At 48.6% G+C, this 14,138-nt stretch overlaps 1 protein-coding gene across 2 annotated transcripts in view; it reads right to left on the reverse strand.

Moving 5' to 3' along the window:
• Positions 1-289: 289 nt before the first annotated feature.
• slc4a1ap (solute carrier family 4 member 1 adaptor protein) overlaps positions 290-14,138 on the reverse strand; it is a 119,862-nt gene continuing 106,013 nt past the window's right edge. For both annotated transcript variants that reach the window (XM_067985147.1, XM_067985146.1), the window contains 3 exons: positions 12,094-12,164; positions 3,323-3,395; positions 290-1,415 (listed from right to left, as the gene is read on the reverse strand). In XM_067985147.1, coding sequence (XP_067841248.1) covers positions 1,366-1,415; positions 3,323-3,395; positions 12,094-12,164 — 194 coding nt within the window. In that variant the 3' untranslated portion in view covers positions 290-1,365. The remainder of the gene's footprint in view (positions 1,416-3,322; positions 3,396-12,093; positions 12,165-14,138) is intronic.

The raw sequence follows: 14,138 nt of genomic DNA on the forward strand, positions 1-14,138 counted from the left end.
ACCACCCCTCCTCCTTTGGCCCAGCTGCATTAATATGGTTAAAAGCCAAGTTTGGCCTTACCCAATGCCTGCGTCTCAATTCACCCCACCTTCTCCCTTGCTCTTTTCAACCTTGGCGCTGTCCTGCACCACAGGCTTTTGACCTAATGTGAATGTTCTCAGCAGTGAACTGTGACGAGGGCTGCAAACAACTTCAAGAGGACGTAGGCAGGTTAATAGTTTGGGCAGGTAGTTTGCCTAAGTCATTGCTTAAGCAACATCAAACATAAACAAGTTAACAAAATCATACTCGCAGGCCCAAGGAAACAGATTTATTCCCATTATAGCAAAGCAGTTGAATGCCACAATTACTAAAGCACACCCTCTCCCTTTTCAAAGCAACAATACAACATGGTTGCTGATATATGTACACATACAAGGGAAATTCCAAGGTGGGGGGGGGGGGGGGGGGTGGGGGTGCTCTGCACCTTTAACGGTCGGAAAATGGTGCGCAGAGCACCCCCAGAATTTCTGATATGAACTTCAGGTGGGTGAGGCTCCCAGTGGGAAGCCTGAAGTTTGAACGTTACCCTTGTATTGTATCTGAAGGTTTCTGTTACAGAAACAAAATATGAGCGAACACTGAAGAAACCAATAACATGGTTAAAATGACGCCGTACGTAACAGACAGACGTGAATGGAGTGCACGGTATGGCTATTTATTGCGGGTGCCTTGTCCCAACCCCACGGCTTTACTTGATTCAATGCTGCACATGATGTGGGCCAGTGGCTGTTGGTGGCCAGGCTCTCCTTCACTCGTTGCCTTCGACAGGCTTTGCTGCTGCAGGTATCTCTGGGCCTCTATTCGCAGCTTGACCAAGCTGTGATTCCTGCTCTCAAGGGGAAAAAAAAAGAGATGCAAGGTCATCCCATGTGACAAGTGAAAGGCTCCTATCCCTGTGAGCCTGCCCTCCACTTTGGGTGGGTGGGGGAAGGGCTGTTCGTGGCGGCGGCGTCAAAATCCGCGCGCTCGCCGCAGGCGCAGACTCGTGCCCCATCGATCCATGGTGTAACGTCCCCGGGAGTGGCCGTTGGGCAAGACGTCGCTTGGGACCCTGATCCCCCGACAAGGAGCAACGTTCTTTATGCGAGACAGCGAGATCCCACAAACGTCCTAAATAGAGTGGGGCGCAGGGATACAAACAGCGGCAAAAATTATTTAACCAAATTCACGGTGTCGCGCTGTTCTCCACTTAATGCTGCAGCCAGCAGAGCATCGGTGCCCAGAATCCAAACGTGGTGCTCTGAAGGTGGTGGCACAGCCACGTTTTTAAATTCTCCACAGCATAGTCAAAGCCCTTGGGTTGTGGCGACCGTCTCCAGCCTTCAATAGCCATATTTGTCATTCAGATGCGTCCTACCGTCGCCCGTTTGACCTAGGGAGGAGAAAAGAAAAATGAAAGTGAACAACAACAAATACAAGTTTTAAACAAGAGTAAAAATACGCTGCTTTGAACTCCTCTCTCAAGAGTTCCTTCCACTTTTAACTTGAGAACACAAATTTTGCAAATGAGTTTACCAAAAACAAAAAAACCCTTTCCAATTAATACAGAAAGGTTAGGAACCATCTGACGTCGGGAGATTCTCCACACAGGAAGTGATGAACACATGGTAGGGCACTGGAGGTGAAAATCCCGGAACCATTTGGATATTTTAAGGGGACGGGTGGGGGCAATGAACTGTAGATTCTTTCTGGATGGGGAGCTAGAATAGGCCTGCTGAGCCATATCTATTTTGCGATCTCTTGCTATCGTCCTTGGGCACAGTGTCAGGGAGCATCTCTAAATCCTCACTCTTATCCCAAAAGAAAAAAATGCAATTGCATTTATATAGTGCCCCCTCACCTCTCCCAGAGATGCTCTGTAGTGCTCCACAAACGATGAAGCGGCTGAGATGGCTGTGTAGGCAAATGTTGTTTTGCGCGCAGCCAGATCCCACAAACAACCATGACCGTTTGATTGAGGGAGGAATTTTAGTGAGTGGGGGGGAAGGGGGGAATAGCTATTTCAACCCTTTTCAATTGGGAATTTAATGAGCCCCTCTCCACTGTCTCAATTTGTTTTTTAATAAATCAGAACGGGTTGTAGATCAGCTGAATCCCAGAATATTAAAATCCACAGACACTTACACAGTATCTGAGGATGTACTAATTATCCAGTAACATAAAATGTGCTCATCTCAGTTGTTTTTTTGTTTACAAGTACTCAATATAGATACAAGCAGTTCGTGGAGGAAAGGGACACAAAATTATATTAAACAGAGGCATATTGCACCTCCCTCTCTCTAAGTGCATGTATAAAATTGAAATATCTTAAACATACTATAAAAAGCGACAGTTTGTTTTGGAGTAATTTTTTTTTTGTTGGCAAGTTCATCCAGTTACATCAAAACTACAGCACAGAAACCCAGCCAATTGGCTCAATGGGTCTATGCTGGTGTTTATGCTCCACACAAGCCTTCTCTCTCCTTACTTCATCTAACACTATCAGCAAATCCTACTATTCCTTTCTCCCTCATGTGCTTATCTGGCTTCACCTTAAAAGCATCTATGCTAGACGCCTCAACTACTCCTTGTGATAGCGTGTTCCACATTCTTACCACTCTTTGGGTAAAGAAGTTCCTCCTGAATTCCCTATTGGATTTATTAGCGACTATTTTATATTTGATGACCTCTAGTTTTGGACTCCCCCCACAAGTGGAAACATTTTCTCTACATCTACCTTATCAAACCCAACTAAAATCTTAAAGACCTCTATCAGGTCACCCCTCAGCCTTCCCTTTTCTAGAGAAAAGAGCACCAGCCTGTTCAGCCTTCCCTGATAAGTATATCCTCCCAGTTCTGGTGTGATTCTTGTGAATCTTTTTTGCACCCTCTCCAATGCCTCTATATCTTTTCTATAATATGGAGACCAGAACTGTGCACAGTACTCCAAGTGTGGTCTAACCAAGGTTCTATACAAGTTTAACATAACTTCTTTGCTTTTCAATTCTATCCCTCTAGAAATGAACCCTAGTGCTTGGTTTGGCTCTTTGATTAACCTGTGTCGCTACTTTTAGTGATTTGTGTATCTGTACCCCCAGATCCCTCTGCTCCTCTATCCCGTTTAGACTCTTATTATCCAAGCAGTAAGTGGCCTCCTTATTCTTCCCACTGTTGATTTCAACAGAAAGAATTGTTGTTGGGGAAGCGGGGGGGGGGGGGGCATGGGGGGAATGTAGTATTATATATTTTTTAAAAATCTCTCCAAAAGGCAAACTCTTCCTTGCAGTTGTGTAGATGTACCTGTAGGGGGCATCCACACACAGTAGTCAGGATCGTTGTTGGGGTAGTTCTCCGATGAGAGTTGCTGAGGTGGCTGTGGGAGAGAAATATTAAATAAACAGAAATAATTGCAGGCAAAGTCAAGTAATCAGCATCTGTTACTCACAACATAAGACGGAAAAAAAAAAAAACAGCCAGCACTGGAAACTTGATAACAAAATAGAAAATGCTACAAATTGACAGCGCATCTGAAAGAGAAGAGTTTAATGTTTTTTTGATCAGCATCAGAAATGTTAAATTGCTTGTTTCACCTTTTAGATGCCGGCGTGTATTTCCATCAGTTTCTATATTTTTTTAAAAAACATATACCCATTATGGGGATGAATGGGAACGGCTGCACTTATTGCCCATTCTTACTTTCCCTGAGATGATGATGATGGGTCACTTCAGAGGGCACTAGGAGACAACCATGTAATTTAGAACAGCAGTAATATATGTAGACCAGACCGGGACGGGATGGTAGTCGGATTTTTACAACTAACTGGCCGTTTTCGTGGTGGTTTTTTTCTGGTGCCAGCCCACAATTATCAGATTTATTGAATTCAATTTTCCAACCTGATGGGATTTGAACTCACAACCTCCGGTTTGTTAGCCCACCAGCGTGAGCACTATACCATCGTACCCATTACTTACGACACACTGATTAATACCAAGGTTAACGTGCACGGTGCAAGTTTGTGCCTGTAATAAGAGCTGTCATTTCCATGGATATTGGGCAGTTTGATCCCATATTTCTTTTTCCTGCTTTACTAGTATTTCTATGGAAAATTCCTAAATAAAGAGGCCATTAGCAGTGGCAAGAGTTGCACTGTGCTGAAGGCAGTGGCGACTGCATAGCATTGAACAGAGGTAGCGCTGTACAGCACTGAACGCAGAGGCGACACTGCACAAGGTCAGAGGCAGCGCTGAATGCAGGGGCGACACTGCACAAGGTCAGAGGCAGCGCTGTACAGCACTGAACGCAGAGGCGACACTGCACAAGGTCAGAGGCAGCGCTGTACAGCACTGAACGCAGAGGCGACACTGCACAAGGTCAGAGGTAGCGCTGAACAGCACTGAACGCAGAGGCGACGCTGCACAAGGTCAGAGGCAGCGCTGTACAGCACTGAACGCAGGGGCGACACTGCACAAGGTCAGAGGCAGCGCTGTACAGCACTGAACGCAGGGGCGACACTGCACAAGGTCAGAGGCAGCGCTGTACAGCACTGAACGCAGGGGCGACACTGCACAAGGTCAGAGGCAGCGCTGTACAGCACTGAACGCAGGGGTGACACTGCACAAGGTCAGAGGCAGCGCTGTACAGCACTGAACGCAGGGGCGACACTGCACAAGGTCAGAGGCAGCGCTGTACAACACTGAACGCAGGGGCGACACTGCACAAGGTCAGAGGCAGCGCTGTACAGCACTGAACGCAGGGGCGACACTGCACAAGGTCAGAGGCAGCGCTGTACAGCACTGAACGCAGGGGCGACGCTGCACAAGGTCAGAGGCAGCGCTGTACAGCACTGAACGCAGGGGCGACGCTGCACAAGGTCAGAGGCAGCGCTGTACAGCACTGAACGCAGGGGCGACACTGCACAAGGTCAGAGGCAGCACTGTACAGCACTGAACGCAGGGGCGACGCTGCACAAGGTCAGAGGCAGCGCTGTACAGCACTGAACGCAGGGGCGACGCTGCACAAGGTCAGAGGCAGCGCTGTACAGCACTGAACGCAGGGGCGACACTGCACAAGGTCAGAGGCAGCGCTGTACAGCACTGAACGCAGGGGCGACACTGCACAAGGTCAGAGGCAGCACTGTACAGCACTGAACGCAGGGGCGACGCTGCACAAGGTCAGAGGCAGCACTGTACAGCACTGAACGCAGGGGCGACGCTGCACAAGGTCAGAGGCAGCACTGTACAGCACTGAACGCAGGGGCGACACTGCACAAGGTCAGAGGCAGCGCTGTACAGCACTGAACGCAGGGGCGACACTGCACAAGGTCAGAGGCAGCGCTGTACAGCACTGAACGCAGGGGCGACACTGCACAAGGTCAGAGGCAGCGCTGTACAGCACTGAACGCAGGGGCGACACTGCACAAGGTCAGAGGCAGCGCTGTACAGCACTGAACGCAGAGGCTGCACTGCACAAGGTCAGAGGCAGCGCTGTACAGCACTGAACGCAGGGGCGACACTGCACAAGGTCAGAGGCAGCGCTGTACAGCACTGAACGCAGGGGCGACGCTGCACAAGGTCAGAGGCAGCGCTGTACAGCACTGAACGCAGGGGCGACGCTGCACAAGGTCAGAGGCAGCGCTGTACAGCACTGAACGCAGGGGCGACACTGCACAAGGTCAGAGGCAGCACTGTACAGCACTGAACGCAGGGGCGACGCTGCACAAGGTCAGAGGCAGCGCTGTACAGCACTGAACGCAGGGGCGACGCTGCACAAGGTCAGAGGCAGCGCTGTACAGCACTGAACGCAGGGGCGACACTGCACAAGGTCAGAGGCAGCGCTGTACAGCACTGAACGCAGGGGCGACACTGCACAAGGTCAGAGGCAGCACTGTACAGCACTGAACGCAGGGGCGACGCTGCACAAGGTCAGAGGCAGCACTGTACAGCACTGAACGCAGGGGCGACGCTGCACAAGGTCAGAGGCAGCACTGTACAGCACTGAACGCAGGGGCGACACTGCACAAGGTCAGAGGCAGCGCTGTACAGCACTGAACGCAGGGGCGACACTGCACAAGGTCAGAGGCAGCGCTGTACAGCACTGAACGCAGGGGCGACACTGCACAAGGTCAGAGGCAGCGCTGTACAGCACTGAACGCAGGGGCGACACTGCACAAGGTCAGAGGCAGCGCTGTACAGCACTGAACGCAGAGGCTGCACTGCACAAGGTCAGAGGCAGCACTGTACAGCACTGAACGCAGGGGCGACACTGCACAAGGTCAGAGGCAGCGCTGTACAGCACTGAACGCAGGGGCGACACTGCACAAGGTCAGAGGCAGCGCTGTACAGCACTGAACGCAGGGGCGACACTGCACAAGGTCAGAGGCAGCACTGAACGCAGGGGCGACACTGCACAAGGTCAGAGGCAGCGCTGTACAGCACTGAACGCAGGGGCGACACTGCACAAGGTCAGAGGCAGCGCTGTACAGCACTGAACGCAGGGGCGACGCTGCACAAGGTCAGAGGCAGCGCTGTACAGCACTGAACGCAGGGGCGACGCTGCACAAGGTCAGAGGCAGCGCTGTACAGCACTGAACGCAGGGGCGACACTGCACAAGGTCAGAGGCAGCGCTGTACAGCACTGAACGCAGGGGCGACACTGCACAAGGTCAGAGGCAGCGCTGTACAGCACTGAACGCAGGGGCGACACTGCACAAGGTCAGAGGCAGCGCTGTACAGCACTGAACGCAGGGGCGACACTGCACAAGGTCAGAGGCAGCGCTGTACAGCACTGAACGCAGAGGCTGCACTGCACAAGGTCAGAGGCAGCACTGTACAGCACTGAACGCAGGGGCGACACTGCACAAGGTCAGAGGCAGCGCTGTACAGCACTGAACGCAGGGGCGACACTGCACAAGGTCAGAGGCAGCGCTGTACAGCACTGAACGCAGGGGCGACACTGCACAAGGTCAGAGGCAGCACTGAACGCAGGGGCGACACTGCACAAGGTCAGAGGCAGCACTGAACGCAGGGGCGACACTGCACAAGGTCAGAGGCAGCGCTGTACAGCACTGAACGCAGGGGCGACACTGCACAAGGTCAGAGGCAGCGCTGTACAGCACTGAACGCAGGGGCGACACTGCACAAGGTCAGAGGCAGCACTGAACGCAGGGGCGACACTGCACAAGGTCAGAGGCAGCACTGAACGCAGGGGCGACACTGCACAAGGTCAGAGGCAGCGCTGTACAGCACTGAACGCAGGGGCGACACTGCACAAGGTCAGAGGCAGCGCTGTACAGCACTGAACGCAGAGGCGACACTGCACAAGGTCAGAGGCAGCGCTGTACTACAACTACAACAACAACTTGCATTTATATCGCGCCTTTAACACAGTAAACATTCCAAGGCGCTTCAAAGGAGCATTATCAGACAAAATCTGAGACCAAACCACATAAGGAGGTATTAGGACAGGTGACCAAAAGCTTGGTCAAAAAGTTAGGTTTTAAGGAGCGTCTTAAAGGAGGAGAGGTAGAGAGGCGGAGAGGTTTAAGGAGGGAATTCCAGAGCTTGGGGCCTAGGCAGCTGAAGGCACGGCCACCAATGGTGCAGCAATTAAAATCGGGGATGTGCAAGAGGCAAGAATCGGAGGAGCGCAGCGATCTCAGAGGGTTGTAGGGCTGGAGGAGGTTACAGAGATAGGGAGGGGCGTGTCCAGGGTGGGATTTAAAACAAGGATGAGAATTTTAAAATCGAGGTGTTGGCGGACCGGGAGCCAATGTAGGTCAACAAGCACAGGGTGACGGGTGAACGGGACTTGGTGCGAGTTAGGAAACGGGCAGCAGAGTTTTGGATGAGCTCAAGTTTATGGAGGGTGGAAGATGGGAGGCCAGCTACTGAACACCGGGGTGACACTATATAACGCTGAACAGAGGCAGCACTGTACAACACTGAATACAGGGGTGACACTTATTGCTGTTGCTCTAATTTATTGATTCCAGCCTTCTGGCGTAACCAAGGTTGTGCACAGAACCTTCTGGGTAACTGCGTAAGAGTCTACAGTCCCATTTTCTTTCTTTTTCCATTACCCTCTTCAAATAAATCTTCTTTTAAAGATATGTAAACTGCTCATTTCTCTCAGGGTCTTTGAGTCGATTCCTGCTAATCTATTTTGATGGTCCTGATCCAACCACAGCACCAGTCAAAAGACTTCCCTGGCTTCTCAAATACGATCGGAGAACATGCCCAATGAAACAGGATAATTGTGGAGCGAGTGAACTTGGAGAGAGAATTGAGTCACTTCATTATCCAGCACTTTCCTGATGATACTTCCGGAGGGGTGACCTGGTAGAGGTCTTTAAAATTATGAAGGGGTTCGATAGGGTAGATGTAGAGAAGTAGGGAAGATGTTTCCACTTAGGGGGTCATAAATATGATAGCCACCAATAAATCCAATAAGGAATTCAAGAGAAACTTCTTTACCCAGAGAGTGGTTAGAATGCGGAACTTGCTACCACAAGGAGTAGTTGAGGCGACTAGCATAGGTGCCTTTAAGGGGAAACAAGATAAACACATGAGGGAGAAAGGAATAGAAGGATATGTTGATAGGGTTAGATGAAGTAGGGTGGGAGGAGGCTCGTGTGGAGCATAAACGCCGGCACAGACCAGTTGGGCCGAATGACCTGTTTCTGTGTTGTAAATTCTATGTAAAACTTCAGAAATTGTTAAACCAACTACTGAAAGTTTAAATGCAGAAGGTAGGTCTGGAGGAGAATTCAGGTATTCCCCCTTCTATGTTCAAAAAATTACGTGAGAGGAAATTGCATTTATATAATGCCTTTCACATCCTCAAGACATCCTAAAGGGCTTCACATCCAATGAATTACTCTGAAGTGTAGTCACTGCTGTTATGTAGGCAAATGTGGCAGCCAATTTACACACAGCAAACAGCAATGAGATAAGTGTGCAGTTAATCTGTTTTTAGTGGTGTTGGTTGAGGGATAAATGTTGGCCAGAATAACTGCCAGCTCTTCATCGAATAGTGCCATGGGATCTTTTATGTCCAGCTGAGCAGGCAGATGGGGCCTCGGTTTAACGTCTCGTCCAACAGACGGAACCGCAGGCAATGTAGCACTGCACTGAAGCGTCCGCCTAGATTACGTGCTCCAGTGCTGGAGTAGGGCTTGAAGTGACTACGAAGCTGTCAGATTGTCGTTAAAAACCTAACTGCTTCACTAATGTCCTTTAGGGAAGGAAACCTGCCGTCTTTACCTGGTCTGGCCTATATGTGACTACTTTTCCAATGTGGTTGACTTTTAACTACCCTTAACAACCCTCTGAAGTGGCCTACCAAGCCTCTCAGTTGTATCAAAACCTGCTACAGGCAGTTCAAGAAAAAAGGTTCCACCACCAACTTCTCAGGGTAACTAGGATGGGCATTAAATGCCAGCCAATATCACCACATCCCGAGAACGAAAAGAAAAATCCACAACCTTCTGACTCAGAGGTGAGGGTGCTACCACTGAACCAAGCTGACACTCTGACGTGTTTTTAAAAAAAAAAAATCATCAAATTTCTATCTCTGGCGGAGGCCTGCCAGTTCTCGACTGGTTGCTGCAAGGCTGCTCGTGAGATATTCCGAAGCGTGTCCATTGAAAACATGGGGGGGGGGGGGGGCGGGGACCACGACTATGGACCAACCGAAGAGCCAGTAAAGCGTTGCCTAACCCTGGGAAAGCACGGCACCAGCCGTTAGCGAGCTTTCCCAGCGGCTCTGGGCTGATCGTCAGCCCAGCTTGAAGTCACTGCTCTTTGCTTCCATTGGAGCTACTCTGGGACACCTTCCGCTGATGCAGAATGTTGATGTTCAGCGACGTCGGCACTGCCTTCTTATCATGAAGGTGGAGGTCTGGCGCAAACGTTGGCAGTAAAGCTACAGTTACAACTTGCTTAGTTACTTAGGGCTCTGATCTCGATATTAATTAATATTGTGGGACGGGTGGGGGGGCGGGGGGGAGAGGAGAAGGAGGGCTTTAAAATAAATGGAATACTCTAGGATGCACTCTCAAATATAAGAGGGGCTTAGTGACTTTGAAAGGCACAACACTTTGCACAACATCAATAAGCTTGCCCGATTCAAATTCTCTGCTTCACAATGGCTGAACGACATTCCAGTGTCTAGCAGCCCCTTCCTCATAGGGAGTGCAACTTAGATAAGGCATAGTAACCGCTGCAGTCGTTGAAAGTGAGGGGTTCCCCTGGTGGTTTGGTTGGGTTGGGTTAACAATAAGATTACCCAGCGCAAAAGGTGAGAAAGGCTCTCAAGCTGGAGGTACAATTGGCCTCAGTGCCTGAGGGTTGGGGGGGGGGGGGGAAGGAAAGAGAACAGCCAAAGCTCCTGCTCCTGATCTTTGCTGGAAAGTGCCCGCGTGTTTGGTTCTCATGCAAGGACGGGATCGGCCTTGGCTGTATCCAATAGCTTGCTGGGTGCTCCCTGTCTGGATTCAAACAGGAAGAGTGGTCACGTATGCAAAGTCCCAGGCGGAAGTCAGTTTCTATGGAACCTTGACCCAGCATGAGTCAGCGCCTACAGGAGAGAAGAAAATTGGCAAGAAAAAAAAAACTGAAAGTACAGCCTGAAGTATTTCTTAAAACCCACCTGCTTATCTATCCTTTAAATAAGACTAGCCGATGGGCAGAATATTTAAACAAAGATTATGCTTTAATATATAAAACCTTGCATACCAAAAGGCCTTTTGCAACAGAATGTATGCGAGTGCTAAAATGCATAAAACTGCTTTGAACAAGTAGTTTTTCCATTAGACTTTCAGGAAAAAGCCTTGTGCATCTTACTAATATCTCCACAAATGTATCTTTCAATAAGTTGTCATGTGTTTCCACTGATGTGTCTCAGGATGTTCACTTAAATTAGTTTCATTATCCTGGAGCTGGCTCCCAGTTGTCACACAAGGAGGGAGGGCACTGGTTGTAGAAGACTAGAACAGTGGTGCGCTGAAGCCTGCACAGTTGCTCTTAAAAGTGCGTCTGGATCAAGTAATTCGGGAGATGATGGCCTCTGAATTTGAACAGGACCAGAGGACAATCTGGCCCTCGAAGCCCAGACAAGTCAGTCCTATTTGCACTTGCATTTCTTGTTTACTGGTTTTGTCCTGTGTGAATTTTGTGGGCCTGGAGGCTTGGAAAGGGCTGATCTTAGTGCTGTTGCCTCATCGGTGGATGAATCCTGAATCAGAACTGTTAGTATCAGTTACTTGAGACATTGGCAAATTAATGGGATCGTGGATTTAAACTTCACACCTGGTCCCCTCCCCCACCGTCCGTCCGATCTGAGGCGTCACTGCACGTGGCCCACGAAGACAAAAGCTTGGACACCCCAATCTAGACAAACACATTACACTACTGCTGCCTGAACAGGAAGGGGACCGTGTGGCACATCATTACCGTTCGGAGATATTTCTACACGTCTGGGAACCTGCTCCTGACCGCTGCAGTTTCACGAGCCGCAGATTAACTCCAACTGAAGTGCACGATGGGAGAAGGAAAAAAAAACAAAAGGACTCTGGGTAAGAGTTTCAGTGTGAAAATATGAAGAGAGTGATTGGGAGAGTGAACGACCAGATGGAGAGACAAATGGAAAGGGAAGGAAAAATACATATTTTTTTCTTAAACTGTGGGTATAACAAAGAGAGTGTACGCCAAGAAAGCAAAAAAAAGGTGCTTTGTACCCATTGTATAAACAGCCTCTGGACATGTGAATGTGCCTTGGGAGGTACTTTCCTGGGGGTAGAGAGGGAGGAAGATGCATTACTGCTTTCTGTATGATGGCAAAGCTCAGATTGAGAATTCAACATTTGGGGAAATCGGTGTGAAGCAAACCTGCCAGTACTCTGAGACATGACGTCACGTCTCCAGTGCACAGCATCACCGTGACATGCCTAAAACATTAATCCTAATGAATTAGTAAATAGTAACAAACAGTCATTTTCTTCCCATGATAAGTATATAATCTGGTTGGTAGCACTTATACCCTGCAGAAATGACAATAACTTTAAATTACTTACTTTCTTTGGACCATACGTTTTCTTCTTCAAAACATTTTCTTTACTTTTCTCATCCTTGGATTTCGTCATTGCTTTAAAATAAACAAAGGAATATTGACTTAAGTCTGAATTATTGTTTTAATTAAAAACAATCTACTGCTTTATATATAGTTCTCAACATATACACAATATCACAGATACTTTGGTCCATCCAATCCCAGTGATCAGACATGCTTCACTCACGTAGCTGTGTCCTTTAGCAAATGCTCAGCATTGTGAGGAATGATTAATTTTACATGCCCATGTTTTCTCCTCAAATAGGTTACCTGGTAGAAGGACTGGAGGGCAGAATCAGTCAGAACACTCACAGGTTGAAACTGTGATATTAGTAATGAACGTGTTGGTGCATTAAACAGGTCAACCACTCCGTTAAAGTAGCTTATTAACACATTTGTTACTAATATCGCACAATGTGATTTCAATCCCAATAGTCTCTTGGAAAAGTGTAGTTTTGCAAAATGAGACAAACATCTGCTCTGATGGCTATTGAGGAGTCAAGTGAAATTCTTAGAAAGCGTCACCCTAGTACCCACAGGACCAGAGACCCCATCGCACACTCTGTAAATGGTGTATTAGTTGGCACTAATCTGATAATCACAGAAAGACCATAGGATAAGTATTTTGGCTCATTTCCCCTTCTCCAATACTTCAGAATTATACTTTTACTCCTGTCCCTCAGTTTTCTCCTCTGCTCTAGGTACCAACTCTTATGGAAGTAAAGGTCTGTGGGACCTCCGGTATCTTATTGTTCACGTGTGAGCTTAGACTATGTCAGCATTATCTTCAACTGAGGCAGGGCATCACCTTTGAGCTTGGTTCTCTCCTCATCCAAAGACTCTCCGTGCGCACAGCTCAGCAGGATAGTAGATAGTAATCAGAAATGGGCAATCAGGAGCACAGAGGTCAATTATAGGACTGGCTGAGGCTAGCTAACTAGGTATAGACGAGGAATCGATTCTGGAGTCTTCTGGTCTGCCCTTCTTCGTCCCAACTCCTCGAAAGGCCAATGGTGAACCATCCTTTTATGTTGTTGCTTTTTGATTTTCTTTGCCAATGTTCTCTCCTTGCCTCCTCTCCTAAAGGCATGAACTCTTTTGTGGGGATATGGTATCAATGGCACGGGGTGCCCTCCATTACCTCATGTGGCTATTCTTGATGTGTCAGTGTCTCTAGAAAGGTTGTTGGCCTATTTAACAGGTATCGCTGTAACCTCCTCCAGCCCTACAACCCTCCAAGAACTCTGCGTTCCTCCATCCCTCACTTCTTTCGCCCCACCATTGGCAGCTGTGCCTTCAGCCATCTAGGCAACAAGCTCTGGAATTCCCTCCCCAAATCTCTTCATCTCTCTCTCCTCCTTTAAGATGCTGTTTGAAACCTACAGCATTTGGTCACCTGTCCTAATTTTGCCTTCTTTGGCTCGGTGTCAGTTTTTGTCTGATTACGTTCTTGTGAAGTGCCTCGGGAGGTTTTACTACATTAAAGGAGCGATATAAATGCAAGTTGTTGTTGTGGAGGACATCACAGCTATTGATCCTATCCTCACCAGGAGTCCATGTACACATAGTTCCAGCAGGGGGTTGCTGGATAGCAATCAGGCTGATTTTCCCCATCCTTAATCAAAGGATCTCTCAAGGGCAATTGTAGCACCCCACCATTGTCCGCCTGAGATCAGCTAACTCAGTAGAAACCAGTGATCAACTCTGGAAACTTTCTTGGTCCATATGGCTCAACTCCTCGCCGGATAAACTGGGGTGAACCATTGGGGAGAGTTGCTATCCTTTTACTTTCAATATATAAAAGTGGAATGTGATTTTTGCCAACTTGTTTCAGTTTGATGGGTCCTTGACTTTATGTAGCCTTTCTCATGGTTCTAGAATGCTATGCCAGTCAGGCACTCACTGGGTTAAAGGCAGCATATCATCATGCTGGACAAGGGATCCTGCAACAGCACTTAGCAGAGGTAAGTCAGGTACATCACACATCAACATCATTATAATTGTGTACAT

This window comes from Heptranchias perlo, chromosome 5 (genome assembly GCF_035084215.1).
Source record: "Heptranchias perlo isolate sHepPer1 chromosome 5, sHepPer1.hap1, whole genome shotgun sequence".
NCBI classification, from domain to species: Eukaryota; Metazoa; Chordata; class Chondrichthyes; order Hexanchiformes; family Hexanchidae; genus Heptranchias; species Heptranchias perlo.